Source organism: Syngnathoides biaculeatus, chromosome 13 (genome assembly GCF_019802595.1).
Source record: "Syngnathoides biaculeatus isolate LvHL_M chromosome 13, ASM1980259v1, whole genome shotgun sequence".
Lineage (NCBI taxonomy): Eukaryota > Metazoa > Chordata > Actinopteri > Syngnathiformes > Syngnathidae > Syngnathoides > Syngnathoides biaculeatus.
This window is the reverse complement of record NC_084652.1, coordinates 21,586,950-21,608,761: the sequence shown is the minus strand read 5'-3', so window position 1 is coordinate 21,608,761 and position 21,812 is coordinate 21,586,950. Positions and strand designations below refer to the sequence as shown.

General features: G+C 40.8%; 1 protein-coding gene across 1 annotated transcript in view; it reads left to right on the top strand.

The window, feature by feature from the left end:
* Positions 1–198: 198 nt before the first annotated feature.
* Positions 199–21,812, top strand: part of LOC133510551 (nucleoprotein TPR-like) — an 88,364-nt gene continuing 66,750 nt past the window's right edge. Inside the window, exons 1-8 of the mRNA XM_061838589.1 lie at positions 199–446; positions 862–966; positions 1,130–1,194; positions 1,272–1,362; positions 4,331–4,434; positions 4,797–4,961; positions 17,197–17,289; positions 18,415–18,495. Coding sequence (XP_061694573.1) covers positions 296–446; positions 862–966; positions 1,130–1,194; positions 1,272–1,362; positions 4,331–4,434; positions 4,797–4,961; positions 17,197–17,289; positions 18,415–18,495 — 855 coding nt within the window. The 5' untranslated portion in view covers positions 199–295. The remainder of the gene's footprint in view (positions 447–861; positions 967–1,129; positions 1,195–1,271; positions 1,363–4,330; positions 4,435–4,796; positions 4,962–17,196; positions 17,290–18,414; positions 18,496–21,812) is intronic.

Below are 21,812 nucleotides of genomic sequence, written 5' to 3'. Positions count from 1 at the left end.
ATCACACGTAAAATATTTCCCATATTTCCCACCGTATACAAAAATAATAAGGTAAAGATACTTACAAATTATATATATTATGTTATAGACAGCAAATATACAAACAAAACAATACAGGTTGCCTTCGATTCTCGGAAGCTGGCATTGCATTTATTTTGAAGTGTAAAATTTACTTCCAGTGTTCTATGTTAGAAAACTAAACTGGTAAACTTGACCGTGCTTTTCAAGAATAGATACGGCATGCTACTTAATCCGAACTCACGTAGATATTAACATTTTGGAAAGATAGCTGGAGATGGCGGCCGTCCTGTTGCAGGCTCTGGAGCGGGCGGAGTTGAACAAACTCCCCAAGGGTGTCCAAAACAAGTTGGAGAAGTTTGTAACGGAGCTACAGAACGCTAACGAGGCGCTCCTAACTCAACAGGAGCGATTCAAAACAGACAGTGGTGCGTAGCTACATCGAGTTCAAATAGATTTCTTTAAGTATGTAAATCACTGTGGAAACATTAAATAAAACTAACTGTGTACAGTATTCCAAATGTCTTATGTTGAATTTGAAATTGTATTCTGTTGAACACGCTACGATCACCGGCTAACATAGCTCCGCTGCTAACTTTAGCGGAGGAAAGCGTTATTGGACGGTATAGCTACTCTGCTAACTTTGGTAGAGGATAGCTTTGTTTGATGGTACAATTCGGGACAGCATTGTGTTAACCTTGCGTATATGACAACAAATAGTATAACTACAACTTTTCGAAAAAAGTGTTTGCCATGTTAAGAAATATACGTAAACGAATATTTTGTGCCACTGATATTTGTGTTATACTTTTGATTTCCTGTTCAACGTCTTCTCGCCTACAGAACAGCAGTACTTTGACATTGAGAAAAAATTTGGGGAAAGTCAGGAACAGATCCTGTCTGTCACTAGAGAGCTGCAGACAATTAAGGAGGAAAATAAAAAGCTAAGTGAGTTTGCATTCATGCTCCTTAACGTGTTTTTTTTTGTTTGTTCAACAGTCATAGTTTTGTCAACTCTGTCTTTTGTGTCCCTGATCACAACAAGACTCTAAATGTTGTCTACATTTTGTAAATTTTGTTGAAATCTTGTTGTGCCTTTGTTATCATATAGATGAAGAGCTGAATGCTCTAAAGGGAATTGAAGGGGACATTCCTGAAGATAAAACCCAGCAACAGGTTTGTATTACCTCTAGGTTTCTTAATGTATTGTTTAAATTGTGGAGCAGTAACAAAAATTGTCTCCTGAAATGCAGCAGCCCAAATCCAAGTATGAGCTTGAGGCAGAAAAAAGAGAACTGGCACGGCTGCTGGAGAAAAGAACTCAAGAGGTGGAGAACTTGACTGGTATGATTGCAAACATAATAAACTTATTCACTGTATGGGTAAACAGTATAAATATATTGAAGTCAATGGTCAGTGCATGAGACTTGTTGTATTAGTCATTTCAAACATCTAAATTGGAAGAATGTGCATCATTTTGAAGATTTGTCTAAACATATATAATAATCATGTATCAGCATTATCACAACCTTGGTAAGGTTTTTCCCCAGTGACTGTCTTTTTATGGCCTGCATGGTTATAACACTGGCCTCAAAGTTTTGTGATCCGGGGTTTAAATCCCAGCCCCACCTGTGTCGAGTTTGCGTTTTCTCCCTTTGACTGGATGGGTTTTCTCCGGGCGGCCTCTGGTTTCCTCCGACATCCCAAAAAACATGCTTTAATTGGAGACTCTAAATTGCCCTTAGGTGTAATTTTGAGTGCAACTGTTGTCTCTCTGTATTTACCCTGCAATTGGCCGGCAACTTGTTCAGGGTGTAGCCCACCCCCTGCCCGTTGATAGTTGGGATAGGCTCCAGCATTCCCGTGACCCTTGAGAGGAGAAGTGGCTTGGAAAATGAATGAAGGTGTTTTTGTTTTTATATCTCAAATGCATCCTCTGTCAATTATCTGTTGTCGTACAAGAGCAGCTCCAAGAACCACAGACCAGGGTTCGCACGCGGCCCTAAAAGTCCCTAAAAAAAAAAAAAAAAAAAACCTAAATTTTCAAAGGTGCATTTAGGAGCTCCTAAAACTCCTTAAAATCCGCGAAAGCCGGTCAAGCCCCAAAAAAGGCCTTAAATTAAAAAAAATATCAAAGGGAGGACCTCTACTGCCAAAATTCTCCCTAAAATATAAATGAATCTTTGATGTAAAAAAAAAAAATAGCGATCCGTCTGGCGTCCAAATCAGCCGGAAATTGTCAACGGAAGTCACCGTGTTGACAACTAGTCTCCATCTTGTCGATATTCCATTGTTTGTTTCCGTGAGTAGGCATTTCACTTCGTCTTCGTTACGACGTAGCGAAGTTCTTTCATCGATCCAACTTGTATCACGGGGAAGTGCATTTTTCAAGAAGCTTGGGTTGAAAGTAAGGATTTTGGGAGCTGGGTTCGTCGAGATCTGAAAGATCAGCACATGTTTTACTGCCATCTGTGCAAGCAGAGTTACCAGCTTGAAAAGATGGGCGTCAAAGCGCTAGAGTCACACCGGGAAAAACAGGAGACACGCTGATTTGGCGAAGACTCTCTCATCTTCCGTTGGTATGAATCTGTTTCTAAAATATCAAGATAGTGAAGCATCAACTTCACGCAGTGGTACTAGCAGTGCATGCGCACTAGGCATCGCAAAAAAACGCTTACTTTCATAACTGGTTTTAACCAAACAGTTGGAGCAAAAAAACGACTAACCGGTTTTAAAACCGGTACCATGGTGGTGTTTACATAATTTACCCGCCAGACCTCGAGTTGGGGTGCGGGGTTCCGCACGGACTGTTTTTGTTGTTGCTCTTCCGGAGTGACGAGTTCACAGAGTTCCCCCCGTTATGCGAGTAGTGTTTTGATGTCTGCCAATAAAACAAGTTTTGTTCCTGTGTCTGACACTCCGCCTCCGAGTCCTTTTCTCCGGCGCTACACCATCGATCGTTAGTTTACTCCGCGGTAATGGGGTAGTTTGTATACAATATTGGCAAACAAGCTTGTTGAATGTGGCTTTCAACAACGCACTCGTGTAAGTTAAATTTTCATTTTTTTTGTAAAAATGTTTTAATGTTGACATTCTTCTTTCGGACATTCAGAAAGGGCATGAAAGTATACCGAGCGATTCCTCGATGCCATGTTTGATGTTTCTTTGAATTAACTGAATGTTCTTTTGAGTCCAACTTTACTCTAACAGCGAAACATGAAAAAAGTAGAAACGATGTTGAAAAAAATAGCGCAATGTGGAGTACCAGAACCGGAAGAAATGATTGGAAATTTTAACCGATTTCGAAAGTCCGATTACGGTTTCGGTTTTAAAAACCCGAAAACCGGTTATAACCGGTTATTTGTAACCGGTTGCGATCCCTAATGCGCACCGACAGTTGTCGAGCCATCGACTTCAACCAGCCAGAAGTCAGGCTTTATGAACGTAGTTCAATACACGAAGACGGACTCGTTAAAGGCAGAGATCGTGTGGACTTTAAAAGTGATTTGCAGCCATTACAGTTACAAATCTTGTGAAAATAATTTGAAAGTGTTTGCAGTCATGTTCCCAGACAATGACATTGCTAAAAACTACCACTGTGGGGAAAGGAAGACTTCGTACCTGGCTACATTTGGCATCGCTGCCCACTTTTCATCTCTCTTGCCTCAAAGCCAGAATAGAGACTGACATAACTACGCTTATTGAGAAGGCTGACAGGCTGTGTTAGGAGGCAGAAGAAAAGAGGAACCTGAGGTTTATCACGGAGGCCAATGCACTCAAAGGCAGAGCAAAGGACAAGAGAGCCACTTTGGCACCTCTGCAGCAACAAATAGAGGAGGCACTGGATAGGCTCAAGGAGCTAGAGTAGGGGTGCTGAAACAGACATCAGTAGAAGACATTTGTGTATATAGTTGCAATTGTAGTTAGAATCTGTTTTTCTGTATACTGTTATGTGAAGACGTTGACAATGGTCATATCAATGAGAACTACCACAAGGGGCGACAGGTGATCACTGTCACAGGTACTGAGATACTGGAACATTTGATTAACCAAGAACGGTTGATGGCACCATTGGGTGAGTCTTTTTTCCTTACTCTTGATTTCCCACGATGGCCCAAAATTTTTCGTGTCGGCCCTAAATTTTTTCCGTGTCAGCCCAAAATTTTTCGTTTCAGCCCCTAAGAATGCCCCTAAAAAGCCCTTAAAATTTTTTGGTCAGACTGAGTATGAACCCTGCAGACAAGTTCATACATACTTGGCAAATAATTATAATTCAGAATTTTTTTTTTCTTTTTAACTTTGTGCATTTTAGAAGATACAAAGCGGCTGAATGAAAAACTGATGGAGACAAACAAAGCCAAAGTGGACTTGCAGTTTAAACTGGATGAGGTCCAGTCCTCTGAGACCTCTTTGCAGGTATACAATGAAACAATGATTGGTCTGAGTGGAAGTAAATGTAGAATGAACTGCTTTATGATACTCTTACTCTGGTCACCATAACTGCCTACGAAAGCCCTCTTGAATATGTGGAAAAGACAGGAATAAGACTAAAAGATGACTGGCAATGATCACAAACTGTCTTTATTGCATATCCTCGGGTGCACAGCACTAAATCATTTACAGTCAGTCATCCCTTTCTGTCCAATTTATGTATCATTTAACTATAATAGCCATATAATAGTAAGAGTGGAAACTCACCACACATTATCTGTTTTTTATCCCAGCTAAGCATACTGTCCTATTACTAAAATATTTCATGGTTGCACATGTTCTTGTAGCACCGAGAGAAGCGTATACAGCAGGAAAAGGAGCTGCTGGATAAAAAAAACGAGTGGTTATCTGCGGAACTCAAGAGCAAAACTGAGGAGCTGCTGAGCACTAACAGAGAAACAGGCAAAAAGATTCTGGAGCTCCAGGGTAATGTGAAAAGCAAGACCGAGCAGGTAATGTATTAGAAGAAAAATGAATTTAAATGGTGAAACTGAGCTTACGGATATTGGCAAAAAGACCCTTTCAATAAATTGTTTCTAAAAGTGAAACGCATTTCATATTAGTTTACCAGACACACAGTGAACATTTTCAAATTTGTATTTGCATGTAAAAAATATAATACTTCATCTGACCCTCAAAAAAGATCCGAAAGAAAAAAATATTTGCTTTCTGGAAAGTCCATTAAAGTAATATGTCCACAGTACTTTGTTGGGTGTCCTTTTGTATTCAATTATCAAAGCGGCTTAGCACGGAGGTGATCCGCTTTTGGCACAGGTCAGGTGTTAGTGTAGCCCATGTTGCTTTGATATTGAGCTTCAGATCTTCTGCATATTGGGCTTTCTGTTACCCCTTCTTCCTTTTGACAATACCCCATAATTTTTTATGGGTTCAAGTCAGGGGAGTTTGCTGCCCAAACAAGTACCGTGATTCTATGGCACTCAAACAAGGTACAGTGTTCCTCCGTTATTCCCTGGGGTTACGTTCCTTATAACCCAGTGAATAATGACAAAGCATGCTGATAGTATGTAAATAGCGTTTAAAGTGCATGTTTAGAGTCAATTATATCGTGAGTCATTCATTTGTTTTATTATTTGCTAGTTATGCTCTTGTGTATGCTGTGGTGTGATAATTTTAGTTTCGATGTGACATGGTGAGTGTGTACAACATCGTCAGTTAATGACGTGCCTACACTGGCAATGTGCGGGACAATGTAACCTGGTTACACATGTGAAATGCAATTGTTCCTCTCTCCCTTTTGAGTGCCAGCATATGGTATCTTACATATGCACTAATGCACGTGCTGGCATGCATGCTTACAGTGTAACCACTGTGTTTAAGTGTACTTTGTTGGACAAGTCACACAACATTTTCAAAAGTTGGAATCAGTGCGCACGTAAAATGCATCAGATTTTAGCATTGACATGGTGACAGCTAAAGGATGCTCCCAAACAGTTTTACGGTGAATGTTATTAATTACTAGCTTTTGTATCTTCTGTATTGTCTGTGCTTTTATCCTTGATGAGGGTTTGCCAATTTTGTCTTTTAACATTACACACCAGCTCATCCTGCACCATTTGTTCGATTGAATTAAAAGAAATTAAAAGGCATAACTTTTGGTACGTCACCTTTCTGGTAGACTCAGGAACTTTGCCATGTGATTGTGAATCTGTTGAACTGACAGCATAGATGGATTTCTGTTGATGGCAAGAAGAATATTGTCTGAGAATTTGAAATTGCTCTGGGTTTCATTTGTTAACCAGTGTCAGCTCATTCCTTTTCTCTCTGTCTTTGACGTTCTCCAACTTTTCTTGTTGCACAGTTGAAACTCGGTGGCGGGAACAATAATTGCACAAAGCATCGGTTTGCTGCTCGATAGGCTTTATTCGCTCCTTTTGAATACGACTCTTCCCTGGGTGCAGTCACAAAACTTTTACTCTACTCACTTGCAACTGCATGCACTTGTTTTCCCCTTCCCACTTTTTTCGCTGCACACCCCTAGGCAGTCCCATCCCAGCCACATATGATGCACACGTCCACACACACTGAGCTTATTGTCGCAATACCTGTAACAAGATGGTTCTCGTTCGAAAAAGATAAAATCTTTTCCAGTTTCTCTGCTTTTTCTTCGATTCGCACTAACTTATGCATATATTTTCTTGGAACATGTTCCACTCTGAATCCAGTTTTCTATTTTTTGACAGACATATTGATGCAACAAGGGTGCCAAAGCACACATTAAAAGTACCATACCATAAAAGATGTAATAAATAGCACAGTCAGTGCACATAACAGCTTATCCAGACTGCACGTTTGATCCAGTTACTCTGCCCTAGTATAAACGGTTTGCTTACTGGACACGATTGTTATTGCACCATCCAGTGGATGTAATCAGAATAGCTGTTGCCTTTATTGAAAGATTCTGCTCATTTTGTATCCATTTCATCATTTTATACTTTACAAAAATCATCTTGCGGGCTGGATTAAACCGCTTTGCGGGCCGGATTCTGCACACAAGCCGTACGTTTGACACTCCTACTATCGACACCCCCCCCCTTCCATCGCAAATCTCCCTTTCATAGCCAAGATTGTTGAAAGTTATTTTTAATCCACTCAGCAATTTCCTGAATTTAAATGATATTTTCAACAAATCAACCAGGTTTGTGGACTTCACAGTACCGAATTTGCTCTAATCGAAGGGCTAATTGATATAAGGTTAAATACCGTCTCAAGAAAGGTGTCGATTTTGGTCTTGTTGGACATCACTGCGGCTTTTGATACGGTAGATAATAATATACTGCTGAACAGGTTGGAAACGTGGGTAGAAATTAATGGAACAGTCCTAAAATGGTTTAGGTCCTATCTGAAGGAAAAAAAAAAAAACTTTTATAACGAATGGAAGGGCTTAATCTCAACAAATGGCAATGACGTATGGGGTCCCTCAATGGTTAGTTCTTAGACCCCTTCTGTGTAGCCTCTATATGCTACCCTTGTGTCAAATTTTTCAAAACGTTTGACTCTCATAGCTATGCAGATGATATACAGTGTTATACATAAAAAATAAGTATTTGAAGACCCTATATTTCAAGTTCTCCCACTTGGAAATCATGGAGGGGTCTGAAATTTTCATCGTAGGTGCATGTCCACTGTGAGAGAGAGAGAGAGAGAGAGAGAGAATCCAAAAACAAAAATCCAGAAATCACAATGTATGATTTTTTTTTTTTTTTTTTTTTTTTTTGTGACACAGCTGAAAACAAGTATTTGTACACCTGTCTTATCAGCTAAAATTCTGACCCTAAAAGACCTGTGAGTCCGCCTTTAAAAGTCCACCTCCACTCCATTTATTATCCTGGATCAGATGCACCTGTGTGAGGTCGTTAGGTGCATAAAGACACCTGTTCACCCTAGACAATCGGTAAGACTCAAACTTGTAACGTGGCCAAGACCAAAGAGCTGTCCAAAGACACCAGTGACAAAATTGTACAACTATACACAGCTGGAAAGGGCTACGGAGAAATTGACAAGCGCCTTGGTGAAAAAAGGTCCACGGTTGGAACAATCATTAGAAAATTGAAGAAGCTAAACATGATGGTCAATCTCAATCGGAGTGGAGCCCCATGCAAGCTATCACCTCGTGGGGTCTCAATGATCCTTAGAAAGGTGAGGAATCAGCCTAATACACTAAGACGTCATGGTCTGAAATCATGCATGGCAGGGAAGGTTCCCCTGCTTAAACCAGTACATGTCAAGACCCGTCTTAAGTTTGCCAATAACCATTTAGATGATACACAGGAGTCATGGGGGAAAGTTTTGTGGTCAAATTGAGACCAAAATGGAACTTTTGGTTATAATTCCGCTAACCCTGTTTGGAGGAAGACGAATGATGAGTTCCATCCCAAGAACACCATCCCTACTGTGAAGCATGGAGGGTGGTAGCATCATGCTTTGGGGTTGTTTTTCTGTACATGGGACAGGACAACCGCAGTGTATTAAGGAGATAATGACTGCGGCCATGTATTGTGAGATTTTGAGGAACAACCTCTTTCTCTCAGTCAGAGCATTGAAGATGGGTTGTGGCTGGGTCTTTCAACATGACAATGACCCGAAGCACACAGGCAGGAAAATCAAGGAATTGCTCTGTTAGAAGAATATTAAGATTCTGGCGGGGCCTCGCCAGTCTCCAGACCTAAACCCAATAGAAAATCTTTGGAGAGAGCTGAAACTCCCTGTTCCTCAGCGACACCCCGGAAACCTGTCTGATCTAGAGATCTGTGCGGAGGAGTGGGTCAAAATCCTTCTTGCAATGTGTGAAAACGTGGTGAACAACTACAGGAAACGTTTGACCTCTGTAATCGCAAACAAAGGCTACTGTACCAAATCTTAACTTTGGTTTTCTCAGGTGTGTAGCTGTATCGCACAAATAAAAATCATACATTGTGATTTCTGGATTTTCCTTCTTAGATTATCTCTCATGGTCTGACGATGAAAATTTAAAACCCCTCCATGATTTCTAAGTAGGATAACTTGCATTATAGCAGGGTGTTCAAATACTTATTTTATTCACTGTAAACCTGCTCTCTCCAACCTCGTCTCCAAACATCCAACTTTGGCTGTTCCTCTAATGAGCTCATTTCTAATGCTATCCAACCTGCTCAATCCGAGCGATAACCTCAACATCTTCATTTCTGCTACCTCTAGTTCTGCTGCCTGTTTCTTCAGAGCCACAGTCTCTCATCCATACATCATGGTAGGCCTCACGATTGTTATAAACTTTGCCCTTCATCCTAGCGGAGACTCTTCTATCACGTAGAACACCAGACACATTCCACTAACTGTTCCATCCCGCTTGTACCCGTTTCTTCTTCCTTCCCACACTCCCCATTGCTCTGTATTGTTGACCCCAAGTATTTGAAGTCATCCACCCTCGCTCTCTCTTCTCCCTGGAGCTTCACTCTTCCTTCTCCGCCCCTCTCATTCACGCACATATATTCTGTATTACTTCAGCTAATCCTCATTCCTTTCATTCCAGTGCATTCCTCCATCTTTCTAATTGTTCCTCCACCTGCTCCCTGCTTTCACTGCAGATCATAATATCCTCTGCGAACATCATGGTCCAAGGGGATTCCAGTCTAACCTCATCTGTGAGCCTATCCATTTCTATCACAAACAGGAAGGGGCTCAGGGCGGATCCCTGATGCAGTCCCACCTCCACCTTAAATTCTTCTGACACATCTACGGCACATCTCACCGCTGTTCTGCTCCCCTCATATATGTCCTGTACTATTCTAACACATTTCTCCGCCACACCAGACTTGCGCATGCAGTACCACAGTTCCTCTCTTGGTGCTCTGTCATAGGCTTTCTCTAGATCCACAAAGACACAATGGAGCTCCTTCTGACCTTCTCTGTACTTTTCCATAAGCCTCCTCAAGGCAAATAATGCATCTGTGGTACTCTTTCTAGGCATGAAACCATACTGTTGCTCGCAGATACTTACTTCTGTCCTGAGTCTAGCCTCCACTACTCTTTCCCTTAACGTCATTGTGTGGCTCATTTCTATTCCTCTGTAGTTTCTGCAGTTCTGAATATAACCTTTGTTTTTAAAAATGGTAACAAGCACACTTTTCCTCCATTCTTCTGGCATCTTCTCTCCTGCTAGTGTTGGTCAAAAACTCCACAGCCACCTCTCTAAATTACTTCCATACATCCACTGATATGTCATCAGGACCAACTGTCTTTCCATTTTTCATTCTGTTCAGTGCCTTTCTAACTTCCCCCTTACTAATTATTGCCACTTCCTGGTCATTCACCCTTGCCTCTTCGACTCTACCTTCGCTCCCATTCTCTTTGTTCAATAACTTCTCAAACTACTCTTTCCATCTACTTTTACCATGCTACTGACAACAGTCAACATATTTCCATCGCTACCCTTTATCACCTTTACTTGCTGCACATCCTTTGCATCTCTATCCCTCTGTCTGGCCAACCTGTAGAGATCCTTTTCTCCATCTTTTGTATCTAACCTGGTATACATGTCGTCATATGCCTCTTGTTTAACTTTTGCCACATCTACCTTTGCCCTACGACGCATCTCAACGTATTCCTTTCGCCTCTCCTCAGCCCTCTCCGTGTACCACTACTTCTTCACTAATCTCTTTCCTTGGATGTCTTCCTTTATTTTGAGGTTCCACCACCAAGTCTCCTTCTCCTCTTCCCAACCAGAGGACACCCCAATTACTCTAATGCCTCTCTGAATAAGACAGAATCCCTCAACCAACGAGAGTAAATGCTCAATAATGGCATAGCATTTTATTAATACTATTGATAACACATATTAGGGTCTTAACTAAACTATTTAACACTGCTTAACTTAAATATTTTTGCATTAAATATTTGTGGGTAAAATATTTGTGCATAGTGCAGTTTATTCACCAAATTACATGTCCTTGGCCAAGACTTCAAAAGAAGCATCGGACTCATCTCCAATCTGAAAAATATCCATCGTAGCTACCTTTGATGCATCACTCTCAAACTCATCATTGATGAATTGGTCTAGTTCTGATGCTGCTTGCATTCATGAACAGTGATCCCATCTTGTCATCCTCTATGCCATCCATGGCGTTTGTGAGGAAAGATTTTTTGAATCCCAAGAGTCTGGGTTCTCTTTATTTCTCATTATTCTCAGCACTTTGATGTGAAGGTCCACCGTTCGGCTGCAATTTGTTGCAGCTCTTCATAGCACCAGTTCGCGATCAAAACGAAAGCTAAAACTACGTAGAACTGAGCATAATGGGAACTTTTAAAAAAGCAAGCATTTCAATTGTGTGTGCTACTCCTTTTTTTTAATCGTACGATCGTACTACGTTGTTTCAGCTCACATTGTTTTGCTTCCAGTTTGCCCGCGTCATCGCCTGGAGTGATGAAACATTTATTTTAAAAGCGTCTGCACAACTAGCCCTTGTAGTTGACATTTTTTGCCTTCGATTAAGTTAAAACAAACTCACGGACAGTTGTTTCTGATGTTTGGTACAGTAGAAACAAATATGCTACGTTAACGATCATTAAATGCAAAGCTTCCCCCACCCCGCCCCACCGAGGAGATCAGATTTCAGGTTGGTAGCGCGCATTACTGTAGTAAATGTCAAATGAGACATCGAATATGATATCAAAATTTATATGTACACCTTTTTTACCACTCTACATACCTTTATTCGACTATAGAATGTGATCGTGTTTTTTATTTTTTCATCCATACTTAAATATAATGCGTTCTACTGACTTTTTGAAAATATTTTTGGAAAAAATTGCGCATTATTTTTGAGAAATTATGGTATGTAGCAAATGGTATTTCCTTTACAAATGTACTGGGTGAGTCTTATAACCAGGTGCGCTCAGTAGGCCGGCAATTACGGCACATGACAATACTTCAAATCTTTAAAAAAAATAAAAGACAGAAGCAGGGATATTACAACCAGTAAGACTCAAACTTGTAACATGGCCAAGACCAAAAAGCTGTCCAAAGACACCAGAGACAAAATTGTACAACCCCACATGGCTAGAAAGTGCTATAGAGAAATTGCCAAGTAACTTGGTGGGGAAAAAAAGTCCACTGTTGGAGCAATCATTAGAAAATGGAAGAAGCTAAACATGACGGTCAATCTCAATCGGAGTGGAGCCCCATGCAAGATACAGTATCACCTCGTGGGGTCTCAATGATCCTTAGAAAGATGAGGAATCAACCCAGGACTACATGACAGGACTTGGTCAATGACCTGAAAAGAGCTGGGACCACTGTTTCCAAGGTTACTGTTGGTAATACACTAAGACATCATGGTTTGAAGTCATGCATGGCACGGAAGGTTCCCCTGCTTAAACCAGTACATACATGTCAAGGCCTGTCTTAAGTTTGCCAATGACCATTTGGATGATACACAGGAGTCATGGGAGAAAGTTTTGTGGTCAAATTGAGACCAAAATGGAACTTTTTGGTCATAATTCCACTAACCATGTTTGGAGGAAGACGAATGATGAGTTCCATCCCAAGAACACCATCCCTTCTGTGAAGCATGAAGATGGTAGCATCGTGCTTTTGGGGGTGTTTTTCTGCACATGGGACAGGACGACTGCTCTGTATTCAGGAGTGCATGACCATGGACATGTATTGTGAGATTTAGGGGCACAACCTCTTTCCTTCAGTCAGAGCATTGAACATGGGTTGTGGCGGAGTCTTTCAACATGACAGATCCACACAGCCAGGAAAACCAAGGAGTGGCTCCGTAAGAAGCATATTAAGTTTCTGGCGTGGCCTAGCCAGTCTCCAGACTTAATCTAATCGAAAATCTTTGGAGGGAGCTGAAACTCTCTGTTTCTCAGCGAAAGCCAAGAAACCTGTCTGTTCTGGAGAAGATCTGTGTGGAGGAGTGGGCCAAAATCCCTCCTACAGTGTGTGCAAACCTGGTGCACACAACTATAGGGAATGTTTGACCTCTGTAATTGGAAACATAGGCTACTGCACCAAATATTAACGTTGGTTTGCTCAGGTGTTCAAATACTTATTTGCGGCTATATAACGCAAATAAATCGTTAAAAAATAATTAATTGTGATTTCTGGATCTCTTTCACAGTGGACATCACCTATGATGAAAATTTCAGACCCCTCCATGATTTCTAAGTGGGAGAACTTGCATTATAGCAGGGTGTTCAAATACTTATTTCCTTCACTGTATTTAGCAGTGTCCTCCGATGACTACAGTTCAATTGAGGCATCAATCCACTGTCTAAAGCAGATTCACTCATTGAGCCCAAATGTTCTTCAACTAAACCACAACAAAACTGAGACAATTATTTCTGCAAATAAAGAAAAGGGAGTTGCTGTTACTAAATATCTGGACTCTCTATATTTAAAAAAAACAAAGACCAAGTCCAAACCTTAGTGTTTGATAGTTTCTGACCTGAATTTCAACAGTCATATCAAATCAATCACAGAAACTACCTTTTTACCGTCTGAAGAACATATCCACAAAGAAGGCTTGTATGTGTCAAGCAGACCAGAAAAAGGTCATTAATGCTTTTATCTCAAGTAGACTGGCGTATTGAAATGGTCTTCTGACTGGACTACCCAAAAAGAGCATTGAACAGCTGCAGCTCGGGTTCTGACCAAAACAAAGAGGTCCGAGCATATAACTCCAATTCTAAAGTTCCTACACTGGCTTCCAGTCACCTTTAGAATAGATTTTAAAGTTCTGCTACTGGTCTATAAGTCACGAAATGGTGTAGATCCTGAATACATGAAAGAAATACTTACGGAAAGCAAAACCAGTCGAGCTCTGAGATCGACTGATTCAAGTCAAATAGTGGAGACCAGTGTCCAAAGCATACATGGTGAAGCAGCATTTCACTATTATAGTGCCCACAAATGGATCAAAACCCAAGTGCCATCCCTATAAACATTCTAAAATAGATATTGTAATGAAAAATACATATAACATTATTCACTTCAATGTCTATACGAAAAAATAAATGTGAGCGGAGAGCGCGTCATCCATGCGCAAATTTGCAAAAGTGTCATTCTACGATATCATATTGGCTGCATCCTCCGTCCGTGACGTCACCTGGACATTCGCCAATGAAAACATGCGGTGCACCCTAACTATGGGAGACAAACGCGCCCCTTCTGACACGGAAGCTCTTTTTGAAAAGGAGAACACCACACAGCCAAGTCAAGTTACCGGGGCAATATTCCACTATTGTTTCGAGCGCTCGGGGCAACATTACACTATTGTTTCAAGCCTTATTCAGATGATATGCGATCCAGGCCAAACCGCATCTTTGTCCGATCCACTTCCGCGGCGGAGATGAGCGATTGCGGCCCATCGCAGCCGGCTGGTGTGGCTTATGACGAAGCCGAGGCGTGCTGCTTTAGGGGGTTGTTCACAGACGCCGCAGTACACGGTGAGCAACACAATCGAGCTGGAGCACTTTACTGCGCGCACGAGGGTGAGTGAGGCATTCTCGGCTGGGTTCTTCAGAGCCGACCCGTCCGCAAAGCCTGACACGCAGCCTTCGCAGCTGTAAGCTGTGACCGGCAAACGCGGCGCCTCAGCCAGTGTGGCTGAATTTCGGTGCCGTGGTGGCATATAATGGAGCCAAGCTGTGCTGCTTTTAGGGGAATGTTCATAGCCGCCTCAGTACTCGATGAACACCGTCGAGCGCGGCGCATTACTGCGCGCTCGCGACTGAGTGAGGCATTCTTGACTAGTTTCTTCAGATTCGCCGCCATCTGCGCAGCAGCCCGACGCCGTCCGACGCGCACATCACACACATTTCTTTGGTGGATCTTTTATTATGTTAAGAGAGACCGATTACGTGGTCCGCCCCAGCTGTATACACACCTACCTGTTATTTGGAACCCACGAAGCTGTCGTCCTCTGCACCCGTGCAATCCATTTTTCACAACGAACCGGGTCTCTTGCAAACTTATAAAGGGTAAATCCATTCTCCTGAGTGTTCAAGCAATGTTCAGCAATGCAATGAGCTGGCATTTTTGCTAACACGAAGGAACAACAAGCTACCTTCCCGGAGGTAAAACTAATGGAAACAAACGAGTCCACTTGGGGGCGCCACTGTCCTTTACGTCACTTCCTGCTTTTTCTTAAACAAATCCCTCGAGAGGATTTTCATGGCAGGAGTTATAAAAAGCTGTATACGTCAAAATCATGTTTTGTGGTTTAAAAAAACACATGGGCCCGTATTGGCTGACGTTTTTTTCATCAATAACATACTAAAAATCATCCATTTCATGACAGTAGCCCTTTAAGTTAGCAACAGAGGGAACGTCATCCCTAAGTGTGAATGTTTTTAAATCCAGGTTGAAAACTGCTTTTTTAGGTTTAGTTTTTTTTATAGTATTTCCCCTTTTTAATTAATTTTTTTTTACACTGTACGCTTTTTAATTGTACTGTTTTCTTTATTTTTATTTTTTTTCGATTTTAAATGTTTTATTTGTATTCAAATGCTTTTAAACATGTAAAGCACATTGAGTTACCGTGTGTATGAAATTTGTGATATAAATACATTTTCTTAGCTTTGTTTCTACACATTTCAAGCCTCTCCGCATGCCCAAACCCGAGTGCATTGTCTGGTTAGGGCATGTTTAAACCATTGAATTTGGGTAAGTTTTTTTTTGTACTCTTAAACTCATAGCCATGAGCAGAAAAAAACCCAATGTTGTAACCGCATCAGAAAAAAGACCACAAGGTTCAAGGCGCCTGGAAAAAAGTTGCGTCGTCATCCGGAAAATACAGTTATTGAATGTTGAAATGCATCACAGCCTTTGTTTCTTTCTCCTTTTTTCCACAAAAAAATGTCTCAAAGCTCATACACAGTTAATTATAAACAGTTGATGAACTAACAAAAATTAGCATTGAACTTGTGATACTTATAGCTCTCAAAATAATTAATATAGGAACAAACAGGCAATATATAGCAATACTCTGGAATATATCCAATCTTTGAAATGTGAGTGACAATAAAATTTAATTGTGACAATCTATTTTTTTTTTATTTCAAGTATACCTCATTGTGTATCATACTGTACCTCGGAGGCCAAGGTGTGCACAGCAGTAACAGCTAATTTTCAATAAAATGAACATGAGTTGCATAAAGGAGTTAGTGTGTTGCAACACATGTGGGTAAAGCAAATGATGTTTCCCACCATATACTCATAAAGAATTGAACTTCAATTTGTTTTTTTGCACTTTAAAAGTATGATTTGTGTTTTTGATTTGAGATTTTTATTTTTTTGTCACGTTTTTTCAAAATTAATTTTTACATAATATATTCAATTGTTTAATATGCTTATGTTTAAGTTAAAAAATGGTTATGTTGCAAATTAAATGTTTTTTTTATTTTTTAATTTAAGTTAAATATCACGATTTCCTAATATTATTACAATGTATAAGGTATTCAGGGCTGGATTGGGCATTTAAATGTCCCAAATGCACCACCTGCCTCTGACACGCTGGGTGCTTAATGAGTTTTGCTCAGTGTCGTGACTGCATGACATCAGGCCATATGATCATCTTATCTGCAAGTGGGTACACTCTTAGTCATGTATGTGGAAAAACATGGCAAATCTATTCAGAGGAATGGTGGGTTAAGTGCATTAGAAGATTTATGTGGTTACTCAAGCACTATAATATTAGATAGGTGTATCCCTACATTAAATTTCCCCATTATACGGTCAAGTTTTAATTGTTTAATAAAACTCTGCATCTGGTCCCTGTCCAACAAACCTGCAAAATATTGCTTCTCAAAATTTGAATGTTGCAACTAAAGAAATTAAGAAATGTAGTTTTCAAAGGGGAAAAAAACCATTTTGAACCTTGGTATAATTATTAAAGCTTATGTCAAGTAGTTTTCCAGATGATTAGTGGTAGTTTATAGTAGCCCTCAATGTTAAAATATTTTGTGAATTGTGACATAATCTTCTTTCTTAGTAAATCTCTTGGATTTCTTATTTTATTTAAATCAAAACATCCACATCTTTTAGTGTCCTAATTTTTTTTTTAACCCTTAAATTCTTGTTGCAAATGTCTCTAAAAATGTCATTTAAAAATTTTGTTTAATAAAAAGAGATTTCGAAACATGGTCCTGTATTTATACTATTGATCTTTTTTTCTTTTTTAACAGGTGAACCAACTCGAAAGTCAACTCAGTTGTTTGAAGCAGTCCAGTGAAAACCAGCATAAACGAGCTGAAGACCTCAACAACAAACTGAAACGGGTAGATAAAAGAATACATCAGCGTTGTCCTTGAACTCTGTAAAGTATACTGTACTCTGGGTTGTTACTGTTTGTATGAAAGGGCTGTGGGGAAAGCTTTGACCATTCACTGTTGTTATCACACCCTTAGAATTTGATTTTGCAATTCCTTCAATAGGAAAGGATCAACACAAAATCATGACATCTGATCTCCTTTGATATACAGTAATGCCTTGCTTTATCACGGTTCATTTATTGTGGATCCCAGATAATTTTCAAATAATAATATAATAATAATAATAGATAATTGTCAAATGGGCAAATGTTCTTTGCTCTCAAATTTAAATAAATTCATTAATACCAGCCTCAGGTTGATTAATAGCTAATGCACACATTCATTATATTGACAGGAACAAATGCAAGCAAGGAGCAAGTTCATCTTTTAATTTTTTACAACGGAAGTTCTGGCTGACAGGGGCATGCTTTGCAGCACTAAGGAGGTCCTTAATGCTGCAAAGCATGCTGGGAACATTTAAACAGAGCATATAAGGTGCACCACATTGTAAGGTGCTATGTCTAATGTGGCGTCTTGTCTATTTGGAAGAGAATTTAAGACCTCTAATGATCATTAAAATACATGAAAATACGGTTAATTAAAAAAAAACAAGAACTTGGAAACCAAAATACCAAATATGCAGGGTGCGACCGGTAAACTGTGAATGGGTAGGGCACATTGTATATCATTTCCATTTTGCAATACTTCAGTGGCATCTGTTGTTTGTGGAGCGCTAATGCAGCCATTTTCAGATCTCTCCAGGGATATTAAATCCGATTCAAATCTTGACTTTAACGAGCCCACACAAGGATATTTACATAGTTGTCCTGAAGCAAGCTACTTTGATATCCTGGATGGGTACTTGGGATCATTCTCTTCAACATGAACTGTTGCTTGAACCTGAGGTTAGAGGTGATCAGAAGCAGGTTTCCAGCCAAAATGCTTGGACATTACTACCTTAATTAATTCCATTTTGGAATATGATAATAAAATGTGGAAAAAATGAAGTGCTCAGTACTTTATAAATTTAAAAAATATTAGGATATAGAGTGTAACCTTTTTTTCTTTTAATTCTCTGTTTAATTCTATTAGGCTAAAGATGAACTGAGTACCATGGATGAGAAATACCAGAATGAGCTTAATGCTCATGTCAAGTTGTCTTCTCTCTACAAGGTGAGACTTTGTAAAATCAACAAATATCTACGATTTGCACATCCATTTTCAATAGGATTATCCTCATTGGTTTCATGGGGGGGTTAGAGCCCACCCAGCAGGCTTGTGGTGAGAGGCGGAGTATACCCTGGACTGGTTGCAGAGTCTTCAGTTGACCTAATTTAGCTGTTTTTGAAATGTGGGAGAAAACTGAAGTACCCAGGAGAAATCCAAGCAAGCACCGAAAGAATATGCATACTCCCATGTCCTTTGGGAGATTCAAATTTGCAAACTGTCACAAACAAGGCCGATATCCATTCATTGATCCATTTTCTTCGCCTCTTTTCCTCACAAGGGTCACGGGAGTCCTGGAGCCTATCCCAGCTGTCAACAGGCGGAACTTGTTGCCAGGGCACATAGAGACTGACAAGTCGCACTCACAATAACACCTCTGGGCAATTTAGTGTCCAATTAATGTTGCATGTTTTTGGGATGTGGGAGGAAACTGGAATGCCTGGGGAAAACCCACGTAGACACTGGGAGAACATGCAAACTCCACAGAGGGAGTGCCGGGATTGAACCCTGGACCCCAGAACTGTGAGCCCACTTTGCCGCCCAAGGCCAATATGTATTTTGTTATTATTTAGAGTCTGCTTGGTTTTATTGCTCAGGAAGTGCATGCATGAGCCCCCCCCACACACACACACACATAACATTATTCCAATTGGGCAGCTGATACTCAAAACCAATTTGTAAAATGTGTCAGAACTATATTTAGAATAGATCGGATAAATGCAGAGGGTTGCGGCAGGACGGGCATCCAACGTAAAACTGCCAAACATATATGAGCGTTCATCAAATGACTTCCATAACTGATAGATCGTGGCCCAGGCTAACTATGCCTGCCCTTGGCACTGCTAATTTGCAAGGCGTTGGTAGAAATTCAGGTAATGTAGGTCGAAGACAAAAAAGAGAAGGAAAGCGACTTGGTTGGCAGAAGAAGAAGAGGCATGCACAGTCCCTACAACTGTGTGTTGGGACTTTGAATGTTGGGACGATGACAGGAAAAGCTCACGAGTTAGTTGACATGATGATTAGGAGAAAGGTTGATGTATTGTGCACCAAGAGAGCAAGTGGAAAGGGAGTAAGGCTAGAAGCTTAGGAGGAGGGTTTAAATTCTTTTACCATGGAGTAGATGGGAAGAAAAATGTAGTAGGGGTTGTTTTAAAAGAAGAGCTGGCTAAGAATATCTTGGAGGTGAAAAACGTATCAGATCGAATGTTGCGGCTGAAATTTGAAATAGAGGGTATTGTGTATAATGTGATTAGCGGCTATGCCCCACAAGTAGGATGTGACCTTGAGTTGAAAGACAAATTCTGGAAGGAACTAGATGAAGTGGTCCTGAGCATCCCAGAGAGAAAGAGAGAAAGTTGTGATTGCAGATTGCAATGGGCATGTTGGCGAAGGAAACGGGGGCGATGAAGAAGTGATGGGTAAGTACGGCATTAAGCAAATGAACTTTAAAGGTCAGATGGTGGTGGAATTTGCAAAAAGGATGGAATTGGCAGTGGTGAACACTTATTAGAGACAGGAACATCGAGTGACCTACAAGAGCAGAGGTAGGAGCATGCAGGTGGATTATATTTTGTGCAGATGATGTAATCTGAAGGACGTTACTGATTGCAAGGTTGTGGTGGGAGAGAGTCTAGCTCGACAGCATAGGATGGTGGCGTGTAGGATGACTGGTAGTGGGTAGAAAGATTAAGAAGACAAAGGTGAAGCAGAGAATCAGGTGGTGGAAGTTGAGGAAGGAAGAATGCTGTGCGGCCTTTCGGAAAGAGGTGAGACCGGCTCAAGATGGACAAGAGTTCCCGGAAGACTGGAATACTACTGCCAAGGTACTCGGAGAGGCAGGCAGGAAAGTACTTTTTGGTGCCTTCTGGTAGGAAAGGGGAGACTTGGTGGTGGAACCCCAAAATACAAGAAGTCATCCAAGGAAAGAGATTAGCGAAAAAAAAAAAAAAAAGTGGGACATGGAGAGGACGGAGGAGAGGCGGAAGGAATACATAGAGATGCGATGTAGGGCAAAAGTAGGGGTGGCGAAGGCTAAACAAGAGGCATATGACGACATGTACACCATGTTGGATACGAAAGAGGGAAAAAAGGATCTCTACAGGTTGGCCAGAGAGAGAAATAGAGATGGGAAGGATGTACAGCAAGTAAAGGTGATTAAGGATAGCGATGGAAATATGCTGACTCGTGCCAGTAATGTGCTAAGTAGATGGAAAGAGTAGTTTGGGAAGTTATTGAATGAAGAGAATGAGAGAGAAGGTAGAATCGAAGAGGCAAGTGTGAATGACCAGGAAGTGGCAATGATTAGTAAGGGGGAAGTTAGAAAGGCACTGAACAGAATGAAAAACGGAAAGACAGTTGGTCTTGATGGCATACCAGTGGAGGTATGGAAGCAATTTGGAGAGGTGGCTGTGGAGTTTTTGACCAACTTATTCAATAGAATACTAGCAGGAGAGTAGACGCCAGAAGAATGGCAGAAAGGTGTTCTATTTCCCATTTTTAAGAACAAGGGTGATGTTCAGAGCTGTGGAAACTATAGAGGAATAAAGATGATGAGCCACACAATGAAGTTATGGCAAAGAGTAGTGGAGGCTAGACTCAGGACAGAAGTAAGTATCTGCGAGCAACAGTATGGTTTCATGCTGAGGAAGAGTACCGCTATTGCATTATTTGCCTTGAGGATGCTTGTGGAAAAGTACAGAGAAGGTCAGAAGGAGCTCCATTGTGTCTTTGTCGATCTAGAGAAAGCCTATGACATAGCACCAAGAGCTGTTGTAATGTGGTAATTCATGCGTAAGTCTGGTGTGGCGGAAAAGTAAATTGGAATATTACAGAGCATGTATGATGACAGCAGAACAATGGTGAGGTGCGGACTGCATCAGGGTTCAGCTTTGAGCCCCTTCCTGTTTGCAATGTTAATGGATAGGGTGAGAGATGAGGTTAGACTGGAATCCCCTTGGACTATGATGTTCGCAGAGGACATTGTGATCTGCAGTGAAAGCAGGGAGAAGGCATAGGAACAATTAGAAAGATGGAGACGCGCACTGGAAAGGAGAGGAATGAAGATTAGCCAAAGTAAAACAGAATATATGTTTATGAATGTGAGAGGTGGAGCAGGAGGAGTGAAGATTCAGGGAGAAGAGAGAGCAAGGGTGAATGACTTCAAATACTTGGGGTCAACAATATAGAGCAATGGGGAGTGTGGTAAAGAAGTGTTGGCTGAAGGTGTCTGGTGTTCTATGCCACAGAAGAGTCTCCGCTAGGAT